Here is an 18,904-nt window from a genome sequence, read left to right on the forward strand (position 1 = left end):
ATGTGTGTCTGTAAAGTCATATGAGGCATTATGCCCATTGTTCAGATAGAGAAATTAACGTTCATTGACATAAATGGTTAAGCTTATTACGTAAATATTTATGGCAAAGCTGGGGCTAATCATATGTGTTACAGATAGGACTTTTTTAAGAGTTGTTTAGGTATTCTGTTCATCATTAGTCTCTGGGTTTGTGTTTGTGGTAACCATAGACAACCAAGTTCATATAATTTGGCTTCTTTTTTATGTGATTTTTGATACGTGTTAAGGATCTATAACAATGAATTTGCCTCCTAAAGAGGTACATAATGTTTTCATTCCTCCAAAAAGATAATTCTAGGTTTATAAATCTATGTATACTCAGTGCCAGTTGAATTTTGTGATTGTTAATAGAAAAGAAATTGTGACTTAAAGGTGATTTTCCAGTTTAATGGAATAAATGAAATTAGTTTAGAAGTTATTTTTATTTTTCTGAGCCTGATTCTCACTCAGTTGTGATAAACAGCACCTCTGTAAGATAAACTCGGTGATAAACTGAGAACTTCTGAAATCAGCCTAACATGAATACCTGTTCTTCTTGTGCTAAGTTTCATAATGCTTTATCCTAATACACCATTTTTTTAAGAAATGGAACTTGTATTTCATTTTTGCTTTCATCTCACCTAATTCATAATTTTATTAAAACCTACGATTTTTAATTTCTTTTTTTATGAATTTTTAGTTTGGTGTATAAATCAGAATTACATTCTCTGATCTTATACTTTTACTTTTAAAATTACAGTGATGAACTGACTGTTTAAGAATCATTCTCATGATTCATTCGTCTGTTATGCCTCCTTTTTAAAGCTTCAGCACTGAAGGTCTTTTGACAAACCAATATTTATAACAGTTTGACAGCAGGATGAGGAACAGCGTTTGTCTTTGTAACAGCTTGAAGAAAGACCCTTTCCAGGACCCAGTCATGCAGTTACAATCTTGACCTCTTTCTTATGCTGGGAACATGCATACAGCAGCACCTCCCATGTGTTTTCTTGTCCCATTGACTGTCCATTCACTTCCCATCTGTTTTGCAGTCTTAAAGGAACAGAAGGGGCCTTCTTATAAATCTGTCTTTGCAGGTGATAAATGATGCCTACCTCTTTAAGAGCTGCCTGGGTGGTTTTCCTTTTCTTAGAACATTTCTGCTTTCCTCCTAACTAAATCAGGGAAAAATACAATTTTAGGAATAAGAGAAGAAGAAGAAAAGATGAATTTTTAAAGCATTTAATTGACTAAGAATATTTTACTGATCTTTTTTAATCTTCCCAATTAATTGCCTAAATCATATTTTTTAAAATGTATTATCGATATTTAGATTTTTGTCAGGGAGTAAAATGAATGTATTCATTTTGAAATAATGTAACTCTTTTTTGAGAAAACAAAGCCATGTATCATTAATGAGTTAACATATAAAATAACTTTTAAAGTTTTTTGTGATAATTTAAGTGTGGAGCATCTTATGTATTGGATACAAAAGTAAAATATTTCAGAGTAAATCATTGTAATCTTATGGTAAAATCTATTCATTTTTTACATTTAAAAAGATGATCATAAATCCCATAAACATTTATGCTTTTACTTCTGTTGCTGAAAATAAGTATTGTAGGAATAGATATTGATATCATTGGGTTTTCTAAGAATTCAGCAGAAATAAAAATAATTTACTTTTTCTCCCATGCAGAAATTATTTATGCAAGGTTTTATGTAACAAATATTGTCCCTCCATGGCCCTGCAGAATATTCTTAAATTACTGATTTAAAAACTATTATCAGTATAAAATGACCACTTTTAGAATATTGTGGTGTATTATGTGAATCAGCTGGCTAATAATATATCTTCTGTGGACTAGCTTGTTAGTTTGTTTATTAATTCCCTGGCATATTCCAAAAGGAATTTGAGGCAGCTTACATATATCCTATGCAAAAGATAAAACTACTTAAGTGAAAAATTTGGGTTGAAAGAAAAGGAAAATCCAGGCAAGTGAAATAAAGTAAACTTTAGGATAAAATTGGTGCCCCTCAAAGTGCATGCTCAAGGGTTCTACATACAGGCAGACCTCATTGTATTGCATGTCACTTTATTGCACTTCACAGTTATTGCATTTTTAACAATAGAAGTTTTGTGGCAACCCTGCATTGAACAAGCCTGTTGGCACTATTTTCCCAACAGCCATGTGCTCACCTCATGTCACTGTCACATTTTGGTAATTCTTGCAATATTTCAAATTTTTCCATTATTATTCTGTCTGTCATGGTGATCTATCATCAGTGATCTTTGATGTTTGTATTGTAGCTATTTTGGGTACCACTAACTGTGCCCATATTAGTCAGTGACCTTAATCAGTAAACGTGTGTATTCTGGCTGTTCCACCAACTAGACATTCCCTGTCTCTCTCCTCCTCTTCAGGGCCTCCCTATTCCATAGGACACAACAATATTGAAATTTGGCCAGCTGATAACCCTACAATGGCCTCTACATGTTCAAGTGAAAGAAAGAGTGCCATATCTCACTTTAAATCAACAACTAGAAATGATTAAGCTTAGTAAAGGAGGTTTGTTGAAAGCCAAAATGGGCTATTAGCCAAATTGTGAATGCAAAAGAAAAGTTCTTGAAGGAAATTAAAAGTGTTATTCCAGTGAACACACGAATGATAAAGCAGAACAGCCTTATTGCCTGAGACGCAGGAAGTTTCACTGGTCTGGATAGAAGATCAAACCAGCCATAACATTCCCTTAAGCTAAAACCTAATCCAGAGCAACTTCCTAACTCTATTCAATTCTCCGAAAGCTGAGAGAGGTGAGGAAGCTGCAGAATAAAATTTGAAGCTAGCAAAGTTTGGTTCATAAGGTTTAAGAGGAAAAAAGCCATTTCTGCAACATGAAAGTGCAAGGTGCTGATGTAGCAGCTGCAGCAAGTTATCAAGAATATCTAACTAAGATAATTGATGAAGGTGATTATGCTAAACAACAGATTCTTGATGCAGATGAAGTAGCTGTCTATTGGAAGACGATGCCATCTAGTAATTTAATAGCTAGAGAGAAGTCAATGCCCAGCTTCGAGGCTTCGAAAGAGAGGCTATCCCTCATTTTGGGTGCTAATGCAGCAGGTGCCTTTAAGTTGAAGCCAACCTAAAGAATTTACCATTCTGAAAATCCTAGGGCCCTTAAGGATTATGCTAAGTCTATCCTGCTTGTTTTCTAAAAGTGGAACAAAAAGCCTGGATGACGCACATCTGTTTACAGCATGGTTTACTGAATATTATAACTCTCGAGACCTGCTCAGAAAAGTTTTCTTTCAAAATATTACTGCTCATTGACAATGCATCTGGTCAAGCAAGAGTTCTGAGGGAGATGTACAAGGAGATTTATGTTGTTTTTGTGCCTGCTAGCACAACATCCATTCTGCAGCCCATGGATCAAGGAATACTTTCAACCTTGAAGTCTTATTATTTTAAAAATACATGTCTTAAGGCCCTAGCTGCCATAGATAGTGATTCCTCTGATGGATTTAGGAAAAAAAAAAAGGAAAAGCTTCTGGAAAGGACTCACCATTTAGATGCTGTTAAGACCATTCAGGATTCATGGGAGGAGGTCAGAATGTCACCATTAACAGTTTGGAAGAAGTTGATTCCAACCCTCATGGATGACTTTGAAGAGTTTGGGACTTAAGAGGAGGAAGTAACTGCAGATATGGTAGAGACAGCAATAGAACTAGAATTAGTTCTGTTGTAATATGGTAAAACTGGAACAGATGAAACGTTGCTTTTTATGGACAAGCAAAGAAAGTGGTTTCTTTTTTCTTTTCTTTTTTTTTTTTTTTTTTGGCAGTCTCAGTTTGAAGAAAGTGGTTTCTTGAATGGAATCTGTTCCTGGTGAAGATGGCTGTGAACATTGTTGAAATGGCAGTAAAGGATTTAGAATATTACATAAACTTAGTAGATAAAGCAGCTGCAGGGTTTGAGAAGATAGTGTCCCAATTTTTAAAGAAGAAAAATTTGAGTAAATTTGGGTAAAATTTACCCAAAATTACCTATTGTGGGTAAAATGCTATCAGACAGCATCACATCCTACTGTGGAATCTTTCATGAAAGGAAGAATCAATCAGTGCAGCAAACTACAATTGTTGTCTTATTTTAAGAAATTGCCATAGCCACCGTAACCTGCAACAGCCACCACCCTGATCAGTCAGCAGCCATCAACGTCAGGGCCAGACCCTCCAGCAGCAAAAAGATTATGACTTGCTGAAGGCTCAGGTGATCCTTAGCATTTGTTAGCAATAAAGTATTTTTAAATAAGTTATGTACATTGTCTTTTTAGACATAATGCTATTACACACTTAATATATTACAGTATACTGTAAACGTAACTTAAACGCACCGGAAAACCAAAAAACCTTATGTGACTCACTTTATTGTGATAAACGCTTTATTGTGGCAGTCTAGAACCAAACTTGCATATCTCCCAAGTATGCTGGGACTTTGCTAGAGGTAAGCTGCAAATTTAGCCCTCAGTTTCCTGGTGGCTGGCAGTTACAAAATGGAAAGCAGAGGTCATTCCATCATTCATGGTGGCCATCAGACAACAACACAGCAGTTGCTTAGGAGAAGCATGGGTCTTCTTCGTACGCACAACTGAGAGAAATTTCCCTTAAAGTGGACACTGAGTTAGATGATACAATGAATCTAATGGCTACATATAATCATGAATATCATGGGGCCCTTTATTGTAATGTTTCTCATGCAGGCTAACATGCGCAGTTCTAGGGAAAATATGATGCTGTCCAAACATACAGCTATTTGGTTTGGCTTATCTAAAGATAAAATACATAGTATCCAGAGAAATAGATGAACTGTATGTCCTGCATACAGTCTCCCATAAATATTATTTCTTTTTGCAGCTGATCCTTTTAGTAAATAGCAGGTAGCCAGAAGTTCAAGATTTTACACTCATTGACATTGACAAGCACCTGGAATGGTACTACCTTTTTTTTTTTTTTTTTTTTGAGACAGAGTCTTGCTCTGTCACCCAGGCTGGAGTGCAGTGGCATGATCTTGGCTCACTACAACCTCCGCCTCCTGGATTCAAGTGATTCTCCTGCCTCAGCCTCCCAGGTAGCTGGGATTACAGGCGCCCGCCACTACGCCCGGCTAATTTTTGTATTTTTAGTAGAGATGGGTTTTCGCCATGTTGGCCAGGGTGATCTTGAACTCCTGACCTCATGTGATCCACCCGCCTCGGCCTCCCAAAGTGCTGGGATTACAGGCGTGAGCCACTGCGCCCAGCCAAGTACTATTTTTATTAGTTAAGTCAGAGCCATAATCATTATAACTGAGCTGAAATTAGAATTGCCATCCACTTAAGAAAGTTGAGTGGTCTAACAAGTATAAAAGCCTCAATATAAGGCTAATTCATGTTCATACTGAAGCCTTTTGGGGAATAGGCCTTAAAATATGTAGAAAGTATTTGAAGCGGTTTTAATTGTACTAGCCAAAAGGAGCCTAGTAGAAATGCTTGTGTTATAAGAGTTTATTTTTTAAAAAACTGAATTTATCTGACCAGGCGCGGTGGTTCACGCCTGTAATCCCAGCACTTTGGGAGGCCAAGACGGGTGGATCACGAGGTCAGGAGTTTGAGACCAGCCTAGCCAATATGGTGAAACCCCATCACTACTAAAAATACAAAAAAAATTGGCCAGGCATGGTGATGCGTGCCTGTAGTCCCAGCTACTCTGGAGGCTGAGGCAGAAGAATCATTTGAAACCGGGAGGCGGAGGTTGCAGTGAGCCGAGATCGCGCCACTGCACTCCAGCCTGGACGACAGAGCGAGACTCCGTCTCAAAAAAAAAAAAAGCTGAATTTATCAACAAATTGCTATGGAGTTTTTATATATTCAGCAGGCATCAGTTGTAATTTACCTCACAGACTTTCTTAAGGTTGCTTTCTTTCTAAATTATACTTTATGGGGGTCACAAAATAGCCATTTTTAAATAATCACCTTTAATGATTAAGTATTGTTTAAGTCAGATCACTCAACTATGAATGCATGAATATTCATGGACATCTATTGCATAGCAAGCAGTGCTATGCTGGGCCGAGTGATTTTAAATGACAGACTTTTTGGTAAGTAGAGAATTTACCCAAGCAGTCCTTGCTGTTCTCCACATTAATGCTCAGAAAAAATACATTATAAAAATGATCTTTCCAAAATGAATTATGAAGCCCCGTGAGAATGATATGGCAATTTGTGGTTACATATTTTACTAGAGGATTAATATCCAATAAATAAAAAGATACTAAGGAATAGACAAAAAAAATTTTAAAGATGAAGTTATATAATGAATTAGAACAATACATTTTAATCATAAGTTTTAAATTAGTGTGGACTTTGAATTCTCCTGGACAGATTCCTTCATTTTATAGATAAAGCTAGGACTGTGACTTATCCAGTTATGAGGTTAACGGCGAATACCACATTGTCATATATTTTAAATGACACACATTACAACATGTTCTCTGCTTTATAAAAATCATATCAGATAACTGCCCCATAGATTATTAAAGGTGTTAGACTAGGGATTCTTAAAAAAAATTTTCATCAAATGTTTCTTTCATTATTAATCCCATGAAGTCCATGTTACAGAAGATTTTGTCTACAACAGTGCAGTTACATTCTTCTCGTTATAAATACAACCACCAGTTAGAGTTCCTAATCAGTATAAGGAAGTAGTTGTTAGGAGAGGGGATGGGTTTCTAGTCCAAATGAAGATTTCCATTTGAGTTTTTGAAGTAGTGAAACTAACCCAGCATTTACAGGCCCCAGAAATCTGGGAACCTCAGCTTTCAAAGTACTGTACCAGTCTTTAACAGTTTTCCTGGACGTGTGAATTGATGCCTCCTTCTTCTGTAACATGCAGGAGTGTTCTGTTTGTCTTCATTGAGTGTTAAAAAATAATCATGCCTATTTCAAGGAAAAAATCTACAGAACTAAGATGCAGAAGATAAGTGCTAGATTTAATCATATTCCTTCATCTATCTGTTTGGTTTAACCTTTCATCAACTAAAAGATGCACCTTTTTTCTTGTGCTAACTCTAAGATTTTAGCTACAGTTTTGAGAATCTTGAGTGTAGTCTCTTGTTTACCTTTTTTCCTTTTTTTGTTTCCCCCACACCCTAGATTCATTTAAATACTGAACTTCTAAAGGGCAAGTATATAGTGTAGTTTAATAAAAAGCAAACCTTTTCATGAACAATATATATTACATAATAAGAAGCGTTCCTTTACTTTTCAGTACTCTAGTAAATAGCTTTCTACAGTAGAATCTCACTTAGAGGGTGTCTTAAAGCTTAACACCAAGTGCCCAGGCAGCATGTTATACAACAGTTCCATTAAGGTACATTTGGATCTTTGGATGTGTGGTTTGCTTAAAGTACACTGCATTAGTAAGTTGGCAGCTTGCTTTCTTTAAAAACATCAAAAGTTTTAAAAGGTTTATTTCAGGGCATGTGTTAGTGTTTTGTGTGTGGTTCTTTGTTCCTGTTCTAAACTGTTATTAACCACTGAAGTGAACCTTCTCCCGGGTTTGGCCTTTTGGTATTCACAGTGTATTCAAAACCTAATTACAGATTAGTCTATATTTGAGACTTTTAGAGCAAGTATCAGAAGACCCAAAAAGAAAATGAGAGTAGCAGTATCATTTCATGTAGAGATAAAGAGACCCAAAACATGAATGGGTGTCAAGTCAGCTGAAGAAAAGAAAAAAGAGAAGGAACTTCATTCACTGAGACGGTTTATGAGTTGGGGATTATGGGAATATTCATGACTCAATCAAGAAGCACAGTGAATTGATGTTTGAAATAGCTCATCTTTTAAGTAAACATTGGATAAATGGAAAGTAGACTCAGTATTCACTACACGTAGAAATAGCTATTTCTGTATAACAGAAATAGCAGTTTGTTAATCCCTTCCTGAGTTGGTTTAATTTACCAAGTAAATCACAAATTTTATTCTTTATTTGTGAATATTTAATTCAAATATTTAATGGAAATATGAGTTTGCTTTATAATTAGTCATGCTGATCCATACACGTATTTCTGAGAGAAAGCAATTTCTAATGGTGAAATAGTTACAATAATATTTTTGAAATTTGAAAGCACCGTGATACTGAAGCATTAATCTGAAGGATCGGAAAGTAGGGAGTTTTTGTTGCCAACATTTAACTTCATTGTTTATGGATAACTTGGTTTTCTGGGCAGCCAGATGGCACAGTTAGTATACAGACATTCTTGGAAACTTGTATCAAAATTTAAAATGAATGAATTTATGAGAAATAATTCTGCTTATTATTTGTAATGTAGCTTTCTTGAAAAGCAAGAAATCAGAATGTAGTTTCTAAAGCTGCAAGTGAATATGTATACATAGCCAGCACTTTCAGCCTTGATAATAAGGTGCAACCATTAAGATGAAGGGATTTTTTTTTCCCACTTGTGTTTTTGGACCCGAGTATCCTGATCTGTGTTGCTTGTCTGGTTCAGGTGTGAGCCACCAGCTTTCTTTGACTTTCATTGTCTATGTGTATCTTGCCTCCTGTTCCCAGGCTTGCTCTAGCTCTTCTGATCCTGTCTTCCTCCCTCTTGATCACTAGTGTCGTATTCATGAAGCCAGCTAAGTTAGTTTTTCCCTTTGAAAACCACAGCCCTTATTTTCTGTGCCATATTTTGGGCAACTTCGTTTATCATTGATTGACCGTACGCAGTGATCAGGCCTTGTTCTAGACACTGAAGACTCTGAGCATTTTTGGGCCCATTTTGTACTCCTGTATTGTTCTCCAAGGGCTTCTCCAAGTGTGCATCAATTTAGTCTTCTCAAGAGGGCATCATTTTCATCAGAATATGATAGCATATTATGTAGTGTCCGGTCATCCTTAGGCATAGACTACTTAGGAGGTGTAACTGTTTTGTTCCCTGATTTTTACTGAAATGGGTCTTTTCTTTTCTTTTTTTTTTTTTTTTTTTTTGAGACGGAGTCTCGCTATGTCACCAGGCTGGAGTGCAGTGGCATGATCTCAGCTCACTGCAACCTCCGCCTCCCGATTCTCCCTGAAATGCGTCTTATTTTAAGTCAAAGGTAATACTTAAAAAAGACCAAAGAGACTTAAAATAACAGCATTTGCTTCGTCACTATGAGCTTTGTTATTATGAGTTAACATACGGTAGCAGACTGGGTGTAGTAGCTCACGCCCTGTAATTCCAACAGTTTGTGAAGCCGAGTGGGGAGGATTGCTTGAGGCCAAGACTTCGAGACCAGCCTGGGCAACATAGTGAGACCCCCATCTTGACAAAAAAAATTGTTTTAAATTAGCCAGGTGTGGTGCTGCCTGCCTGTGGTCCCAGCTACTTGGAAGGCTAAGGTGGGAGAATCGCTTGAGCCTGGGAGGTCGAGGCTGTAGTGAGCCGTGTTTGCATCACTGCACTCCTGGGTGACAGTGCAAGACTCTGCGTCAGACAAACAAACATCGTAGCAGATGTGTTTCTTAATCAGAGAAGTGTAGACAAGGCTAACTCCAGGCTTTAATGTCCTCATATTTAGCAATGATACCTGCAAGGTTGTATGAGAACCAAATGAAACGCCAAATTTGGAAATACATAGTAGATACATCATAGCAGAGTAAGCCAGGAATGCTTCTCAAACGTAGGATATCATCTGTGTCCTCATATCACTTTATGAAGTGCATTGTGAAAGTGAAAGAACAAAGAAATAAATGTTTTTTAGTTAATGTTTAAAGGATACATTTATCATAATTGCTCTTTTAACTCTCACCTCCAGTCTCCCCTCCGTTCACACCTCCTACCCCCGTTACTTCCTGGTAACTTAGTTTAAGTGTCCTTTGTCATTCCTGAGGTTTCAAGGCATGGTAGTACTGTGTCCTGATATTCTAATCGTAAATATTTAAGGGAAATTCGGCATTTTTTCTTTTTGTGGTTTTCATATTAAAGTACATTAAATAGTCTTTTTGCTTTTATTTAGGAAAAAAACTGCTTACCTGTTAATTTTAGAAAAATCTGATTTTCATTTAGACCTTACAGGGTGAGACACCTGCATCAGAGTGGCTCTTGGTATCTTTCAATTCAATTGGATCTTCTCTGAATAGTCTCTTGTAGGGAGTGAGGCTGCTGTACCACCTCCCTGCAGTAGTCCATCCAGCTTAAGATGGGGGTCACCAGTAGGCCAAAAGAATGGGTAGACCTGGCCATGCACTGCCCTATTGTACTCAAATCGTGTATCAAATGGAGTTGGATTTCTTCTCTTCATACAGTACAGCATTTCCAAGTAGAAATATTTCTCAATGAAATGTGGAGAGAAGCACCCGTTTGAGATTCCCATGTGTTGTGTGATTTAAGTTAGATGGTTTTTTAAGACCACATTCATTTCCAGAATTCTAGGTAATAATTTAGAAAATGTCTTTCTCCTAACCTCCCCACTTTTTAAAAATCCTTCAACTGATGAACTGATGTGAAACTTTCTTACATTCACTGAAAAAAAAAAATAGGTTAAGCTGTTTCTAAGCAACTAGATGAATTAATTTTTAAACTAAGAATGTGGCCTTATTTTGGGAAAGCAAGAGTATTTACTTGTTTGTCTGCTGTTTAAAAAATGGAAATCAGCCTACCAAAAAATTGAGACTCAACTTCTAGGAGATGGGTTAGGATTTTTTTTTTAAGTTTCTCTAGTTTAATTTTATATATAAGGGGTTAATGCTACCTTCATAATAACTATTATCATATTTTCTCAATACATAGCTTGATTAAAACAACTGGACTCCCCCCCCCCACACACACACACAGATTTTATATCAGTCTGAATCTAATGCCTAGAATAAGAAGTGCTTCAGCCAGGCATAGTGGCACTCACCTGTAGTCTCAGCTACTCAGGAGGCTGAGGCAGCAGGATCAATTGAGCCCAGGAGTCTGAGTCTAGCCTGGGCAACATAGTGAGACCTAGAGGTTTTAAATTACTGGAAAAATAATATGAAAAGAATAAATTACTGGAAAAAGAATATGAAAATGTTACGTTCTTTATATCCAACCGTGGTAGGCTTTTTTGAGTTCCTGCAATGCTAATAAGAATTCATAAAAAGGACAATTCTTCATTTTCTTGGGTACTCATCACTAGTGCTGCCTCGCTGGTAAAAAGGAATACCTGTATCTTCAATTGCAGATTATTTACTTTTAAATATAAAAGATATAAATGTCAAATATTAAATGCATCTTACATGGTTTTCCTACATAGTGAAAGTAGAATGCTTGCCAGTTTTGCCTCTAGGTCACTCACTTTGAACCAGCCAACCCACCTTAATTGATCATTTCCACTAATATGTTAAATTACCTTAAAAGGACAAAAATATTTATCATGCTTACTATAAGCTGTGTTTTAAAATAGGAGGCCAGGCACAGTGGCTCACACCTGTAATCCCAGGACTTTGGGAGGCCAAGGCAGGAGGATCACTTGAGCCCAGGTGTTCAGGACCAGCCTGGGCAACAAAGTGAGATCCTATCTCCACAAAAAAATTAAAAATAAAAACTTAGCCAGGCGTGGTGGCACGTGCCTGTGGTCTTAGCTACGTGGGAGGCCAAGGCGGGAGGATCACCTGAGCTCAGGAGGTTGAGGCTGCAGTAAGCCCTGCCAACACCACTGCACGCCAACCTGGGCGACAGAGTAGGACCCCCATCTCAGAATATAAAATAAAGTAGGAGGTGCATGTGAAGTAGTATAGATCATGACTTTTCCAATTTTAAGAGGGGATTGGCATGTACTGTGAGCAGTTCACATTTGTGGAGGAAATCTACATTTCAGAGAGTATATATTTCATTTGGAAGTCTATAAACATGAAAACCTAAAATAAATAATGTAAATCTACCTCTAGTGGCTCTGGTATTTTTAAACTTATTTATAGCTGGCAAAGTACTTTTTTGTATGTATTTTTATAGCACCATTGCACTTCTCATGTTTGTTGCAAGCATTTCCTTTGTCTTTTAATTTTATGACATACAAATAAAAGTATACATTTCAATATGGCCATATTGATTGATCTTTTCCTTTGTAACTCTTACTACTTTATATTTAAAAAGTCATTTCCCAGTCTAAGGCCACCGCTATTTTCTTTTAGTTTTTTAAAATGGTTTCATTGTTTTATATTTGCCTATGATCCAGACATTAGTAACTGTGGATTCTTAATTGGGCTTCAGAGAATCTGAGAATTCCTTAAAATTCTCTACATAATTGTACATGTACTTAATACATGCTTTTTTCCATGTTAAGAGTCCAGAGTTTTTATTAGATCCTCAGAGAGGTCAGTCAGTCTCTCCTCCCACTTCCAAAAAATGTCTGAGACCTACTACTATAATCCATCTGGACTTTATTTGGGTAAAAGGTGGTATGGTGAGACTCATATTTTTCTTTTTCCCGCAAATAGTTAAGTATACCAACCATTTAGTAAATAATTATCTCCTGATTTGTGATACCTTTGAAAAATAAATGTTTTTCTTTATTTTTATCTCCACAGAGAAAGTTAGAGAAATTCAAGAAAAACTTGATGCTTTCATTGAAGCTCTTCATCAGGAGAAATAAATTAAGTGAGTAAAAATTCTCTAACTGTATTGGTGCTGACTAAATACAAAATTACACTTTTCTTAATAGTTTATCATTCTTCATTTACATCCTGCTTGTCACTTATGCTGTAATTTCAGTGGCATGAATCTCTGAAACTAGCTTCCGAATTTCATTTGTATAACGTTGCTTTGAATAACTTGATTGCCTTCTGGCTGAACTAAGAATATCCTCTAGAACTCATTTTGAATAGAACAAAGGTGAACACAGAGCTAAGATATTGTATAATATGCAGGTGTCTCATTTTCTAGGTGTAAAGAATTGAGCTGTAGTTGACATTACTTTATTCTTCTTGCCTATAGTCTATCAATAATGATGTGTATGTTAAATATTTAACTTACAAAGTTTTCTGTTTGACTTAATTAAAATTTTAATAATTGTTCTTAATCCTTATCTCTTTTGTTTAAAAACATTTAGATAAGTGTTTTTCCTACTTAATTTATATAGCCTTAGAATTTAGTACTCCTCGAATTTACTTTCTTGTCTGATTCTGCTTTCTGGCATTAGAGGCATGTTCCTAATAAAATACATATTTAAGGACTTTTCCTTAGTAGCATAATCAATTAATTGTTGCTGAAGAATTTTAATCAGTAAGTCACTTGCTTGAGAGGAGACCTCGCTCTGCCACCCAGGCTGGAGTGCAGTAGTGCAATCACTCACTGTTCACTGCAGCCTCAACCTCCTGGGCTCAAGCAGTCCTCCCACATCAGCCTCTCAAGGAACTGGGGCCACAGGCTCATGCCACCATGCCCAGCTAATTTCTTTAATTTTTTGTAGAGATGGGGTTTCACCCCGTTGTCCAGGCTGGCATTTGCTTTTATAAAAGAAGTTGAGGAAAGAAAAATGCTGTAGTTAAGTCATTATCACTTCAAATATTTTGTCACTTTTGTCTGTGAGCCTTACCCTACAGACAGCCTGCAGCAGGCTCAGAACTAGAAGGAGTAGAAATGTAAAAGGTTCCCTCCCTGGCTACACTCGGTTCAGGTCAGTTCAGAAAAGGCTCTTAAACCAAACTACCTACTTTCCTGTCAGGAAAATGTATTTGAGAAAGCAGGGTGGAAAGGGAAGTACAACTTCCATGGTACATCATTCGGAACAGTGTGCCAGCAAAGGAGGAGAGAAACAAGACCTAGAAAACTTGAAAATAAAGCTTTGTAACTTTATTTCATTTGTTTCTTTAGTAAGTTAAGACAGGCCAGTGCGGTGGCTCACTCCTGTAATCCCAGCACTTAGGGAGACCAAGGCGGGCGGATCACTTGAGGTCAGGAGTTGGAGACCAGCCTGACCAACATGGTGAAACCCCGTCTCTAATAAAAATACAAAAATTGCCCAGGTGTGCTGGCACATGCCTGTAATCCCAGCTACTCGGGAGCCTGAGTCAGGAGAATCACTTGAACCTGGAAGGTAGTGGTTGCAGTAAGCAGAAATCGTGCCACTGCACTCCAGCCTGGGCGACAGAGCGAGACTCTTGTCTCAAAAAAAAAAGTGAAGACAGATATATGGAAATATACAAAAATACATAATCATCTTTAACACAAGCTAAACATAATTTTTGTGTTTTATAAGTGTCCGTGTTCATAAATGTTTTCTATGTCTTTTGTGTATGAATATTTTATTTTAAAACCATTAAGTGTTACAATATCACCCTAATCATGGTGGTTACCGTGAATACTTACTATTAGAAATAAACATCTGTAGCACCTCCTTGATCTCCCCTTTAGCACCAGAGCTTACATCATAGTTCTATTTACCGACCTGTGTGTGCTTTGCAGGGAAAAATTGATGAAAGCCCCGGAAGCCCCGTTAAAAAGACAAGCTGTATTTCTGTTTTTTTAACAAAATGAGGAAGCTGAAAGCCAGCCAGTGTTTTACATAATGGTGTCTCTCCCCTCAGCTGATCAGTGTGACATCCAGAGTTGCTGTTGCTGCTACCTGTCTAGTCTCTAAGACCCTTTTCAACCCTTGTGACTTAAGACTCTGTGAACTTTTACAAAGTATCTTGTGATCTGGACAGATGATCTGTTTTGTACCCTGCAGATGCATTTAAAAGAATAAATCTGGCAGAATGGTAACCTTGCTTCATTCTGACCATTTTATCAAAGTTACCAAGGACCCTAAGGAATACTTTCTCAAGTATAGTTTTAATACAGAGGATTCCTAATTAATTGTTATTCTAATATTTGCTGAAGGTGTTTATATGCTATACAGTCATACACAGATTCTTCTTCAATTAATTTTAGTATATGCTTTTAACTTATGTTTGATAAAAAAATTATGCCAATATTGTTAGGTCGGTGATAGACTATATAAGTTTAGTAAAACTAGCAAAGGTAAGCGGTTAGGCTTCAACATTGTTGTGATCATGCAGTCATCAACTTTGTTTAGAAATTTTGCATTTATCTCCCCTGACCTCAGTTTGTTAAATGGGCTTATTTTTACAGAATCGTACTCATAATCAGCTCTGCATACATCTGAAGAACAAAAACATCAACGTCTTTTGTCCAGCCTCTTTTTCTTCTGCTGTTCCACCTTTCTAAACATACAATAAAGTCATGGGATAAAAATAATCAATGTATGTTACGGGCGCTTTAACCATCAGCTGCCTCTCGAATGGAAGAACAGTGGTAATGGATTAACATCCTATTTTGTTGTACTAAAGTGACAAATCGGAATAATATAATTGGTATGGCCATTAGGTTCAGTCCTTGAAGATAAGAAACTTGTTCTCTGTTTGTTGTCTTATTTGTGGTGGCACTGGTTTAATGGATTAACTGAGGTTGCTCAATGTTCAGTTTCTTTTCCAGAAATACAATGCTAGGTGTTTTGAAATAAAACTTATATAGCAATTTTTTAAAGTTATCAATTGTATATAAAATCACAGTAGCCTGCTAAATCATTGTGTGTGTCTGTAGTATTCTATTCCCAGAAACTATTTGACCATGATAATTCAGTTTATATTCACCACATGAAAGAAAAATGGGTAACAGAAGAACCCCTAAAACAGGTTAATTTGGATTGTAACGTTCAGTGAAAGAAATTTCAACCCTTCATAGCTAGCGAAGAAATTTGCCTTGGAAGCTAAGTCAGTACCAGCTTACCTATTTGATTCAGTTGCTGTTTTCTCACTCTCTGTATCCATTTGAAATGGATTTATTTTAGATGTTGTATACTTACGTTAGGCTTTCTGTTAATAGTGGTTTTTCTCCTGTTGACAGAGCCACTGGGTTATGACACAGGATGAGGAAGATTAAGGATAATCAATTGACTAATTTCATTTAGAATATTATCAAACATTTCAACTAGGCATCAGAAAAAGGCTTTCTTTCATAAGACTATTTTAAATAGAAATTATTTCAACAATTAAAGTAATGTTGACCATCCCCCTCTCAGCTGAATAAAGAAAAATTTAGTTCAATTTATTGCAATTTAATTACAATACTACCTTCACAACATTTTCATGTGTTTTAAATAAATATTTTTTAATTGGCTAAAGGACATTCAAGCAAAGAAATGCTTTCTTTACTTAAAATGTCTATCTCATTTGCTGCCTTTTCACTAAGCCTTTACTTTGTTAATAAAAGTGTCCATTGTGTGATGTTTTTGATTTTACAGTTTGCTAAATCTTATTTTCTTGGAGTTGCTTTTTGGTAACAGCCCCATTGCTACTCCCCATTTTATTGTTTTACATCAATGCATGCTTCGTTGTGATCCCTCAAGATGTAACACTTGGTATGCTCGGTTGAGGATATGAAAAAATACTTCCGAAACCAGGAATTCAGTGTATGTTTGTTTTATACTGTTTGATAAGAAAAGTAGGTCCAGCCTTAAGCAGCACAGATGCGCTGGTAGATGCATAGTCAGGAACTTTTTTTATTTCTTTTAGGTCTAGGGACAGGAGTGAATAGAAAGGGAGGAGAGCTCTATTATGTTCTATACACAGATTAGGAGATGACCTTACCGGGTACACCCCTCTAACCAGTGCTTACAGGTTAATGCATGTTAATGAATATTTTTGCAGTTGTAAAGCATAACAATTACAACTACACATCTATTTCTAAAGAATAAAACAGGACCATATTTATTTACTTCTGTCAACTATAGAAAGAAAGACCTTCAGCTGTATTTCCACAGATTTCTCCCAAGGAAAAGGCTAATATTAGTCACTACTGTTATCACATCCCTTTGTATAAGTTTTAAAAAGAGATGGAGGGAGATCTTCATTTCTTTGAGGAGATCAGTATTGTAACGTATGTGAATAGATGATAACAATTAATATTACTAAAAGTCCCACATGAGAGTCCTGACGCCCTCTCCATGCCCCACAGTAATGTGGCTTCTTTCATGGGGTTTTTTTTTCTTCTTTTTAGCTGATCTCATCCTAAGCATGCTTTATTTTTCCTTGAAAGCTAGGTATTTATCAACTGCAGATGTTATTGAAAGAAAATAAAATTCAGTCTCAAGAGTAAACCCTGTGTCTTGTGTCTGTAGTTCAAAAGTCAGAAATGATTCTAATTTAAACAAAAAGATATTAAATATACAGAAGTTAAATTCGAACTAGCCACAGAATCATTTGTTTTTATGTCAGAATTTGCAAAGAGTGGAGTGGACAAAGCTCTGTATGGAAGACTGAACAACTGTAAATAGATGATATCCAAACTTAATTTGGCTAGGACTTCAATTTTAAAAATCAGTGTACCTAGGCAGTGCACAGCACGAAATAAGTGGCCCTTGCAGCTTCCCCGTTTAACCCACTGTGCTATAGTTGCGGGTGGAACAGTCAACCTTTCTAGTAGTTTATGATATTGCCCTCTTTGTAGTCCCATTTTCCACAGTTTTTTCCGCAGACTTCTTTCTGCAAATTATTCAGCCTCCAAATGCAAATGAATGATATAAAAATAAGTAGGGAACATGGCAGAGAGTGGTGCTTCCCAGCCTCACAATGTGGGAATTTGACATAGGATGAGAGTCAGAGTATAGGTTTAAAAGATAAAATCTTTAGTTAATAATTTTGTATTTATTTATTCTAGATGTATGTATCTGAGGAAAGAAATCTGGTATTTTTGCTTTCCAATAAAGGGGATCAAAGTAATGGTTTTTCTCTCAGTTCTCTAAGCTGGTCTATGTTATAGCTCTAGCAGTATGGAAATGTGCTTTAAAATACGCGTACCTTTTGAATGATCATGGCTATATGTTGTTGAGATATTTGAAACTTACCTTGTTTTCACTTGTGCACTGTGAATGAACTTTGTATTATTTTTTTAAAACCTTCACATTACGTGTAGATATTATTGCAACTTATATTTTGCCTGTGCTTGATCAAAGGTCATTTGTGTAGGTGAGTAATTAAAAAATATTTAAATCACATTATAATTCTATTATTGGAGAGCATCTTTTAAATTTTTTTCTGTTTTAACGAGGGAAAGAGAAACCTGTGTACCTAGGGTCATTATTTGACCCCACAGTATAACCAGATTCATGGTCTAACAAGCTCTCAGTGTGGCTTTTCTCTGAATGCTTGAATTTCACATGCCTTGCATTTCACAGTTGTACTCCACGGTCAACCGGTGCTTTTTTTCACATCGTGGTACTTGTCAAAACATTTTGTTGTTTACCTTGGTAAAATATATAAAAAAGGTTTTCTAATTTCACTTTGCTGCCAAGGCTGTCATTTTCATTAATGCTGCCAACATGTTCATATGAGGCTTACTAAGAAGTTATAACTAAACCTTAGAACTGGAAGAGACTTTAATTTCATCTACCATCTGATTATAAACTCCTGTTACTCACTTTGTTATTCCTCCAGAACTTTGCTCATAAATGATACCTACTATTTGTCGATCATTGGATATGTCAAGTTAGGTAGCGTATAGGTGTGCCTTCTTAATTCCTTCAGAAGATGCAGAGGCAAGAACATGTTTCAATCGTGTTAGCATTGGTTTTCTTTATCAGTGCTAACAGACTCAGTGTGAGGCCCCATACTTTATTTTAAACTAGGTTTTCATCCTTGTGTAATTCAAGTTCAGAATCTTCGTGTATCAAAACGTTTGAAGAATTTAGTTACTAAAGATTTAATAGAGCAATTAATTTTTTTAGCATCTCTGATTGAAGAATTAATATATTTATCAAATTGAAATAGCTACCATGTGCCTATAGATAATACAGATGTATTTAATTATGAAGTACGTCTTAAAATAACCACATACCC

The 18,904-nt window shown here is 36.3% G+C and overlaps 1 protein-coding gene across 4 annotated transcripts in view; it reads left to right on the plus strand.

Moving 5' to 3' along the window:
* OPA1 (OPA1 mitochondrial dynamin like GTPase) overlaps window positions 1-18,347 on the plus strand; it is a 104,977-nt gene extending 86,630 nt beyond the window's left edge. For all 4 annotated transcript variants that reach the window (XM_003807650.7, XM_003807653.6, XM_003807652.6 and 1 more), the window contains 2 exons: window positions 12,596-12,665; window positions 15,141-18,347. In XM_003807650.7, coding sequence (XP_003807698.1) covers window positions 12,596-12,660 — 65 coding nt within the window. In that variant the 3' untranslated portion in view covers window positions 12,661-12,665; window positions 15,141-18,347. The remainder of the gene's footprint in view (window positions 1-12,595; window positions 12,666-15,140) is intronic.
* The last annotated feature ends 557 nt before the right edge of the window (window positions 18,348-18,904 follow it).

This window comes from Pan paniscus, chromosome 2 (assembly GCF_029289425.2).
Source record: "Pan paniscus chromosome 2, NHGRI_mPanPan1-v2.0_pri, whole genome shotgun sequence".
NCBI classification, from domain to species: Eukaryota; Metazoa; Chordata; class Mammalia; order Primates; family Hominidae; genus Pan; species Pan paniscus.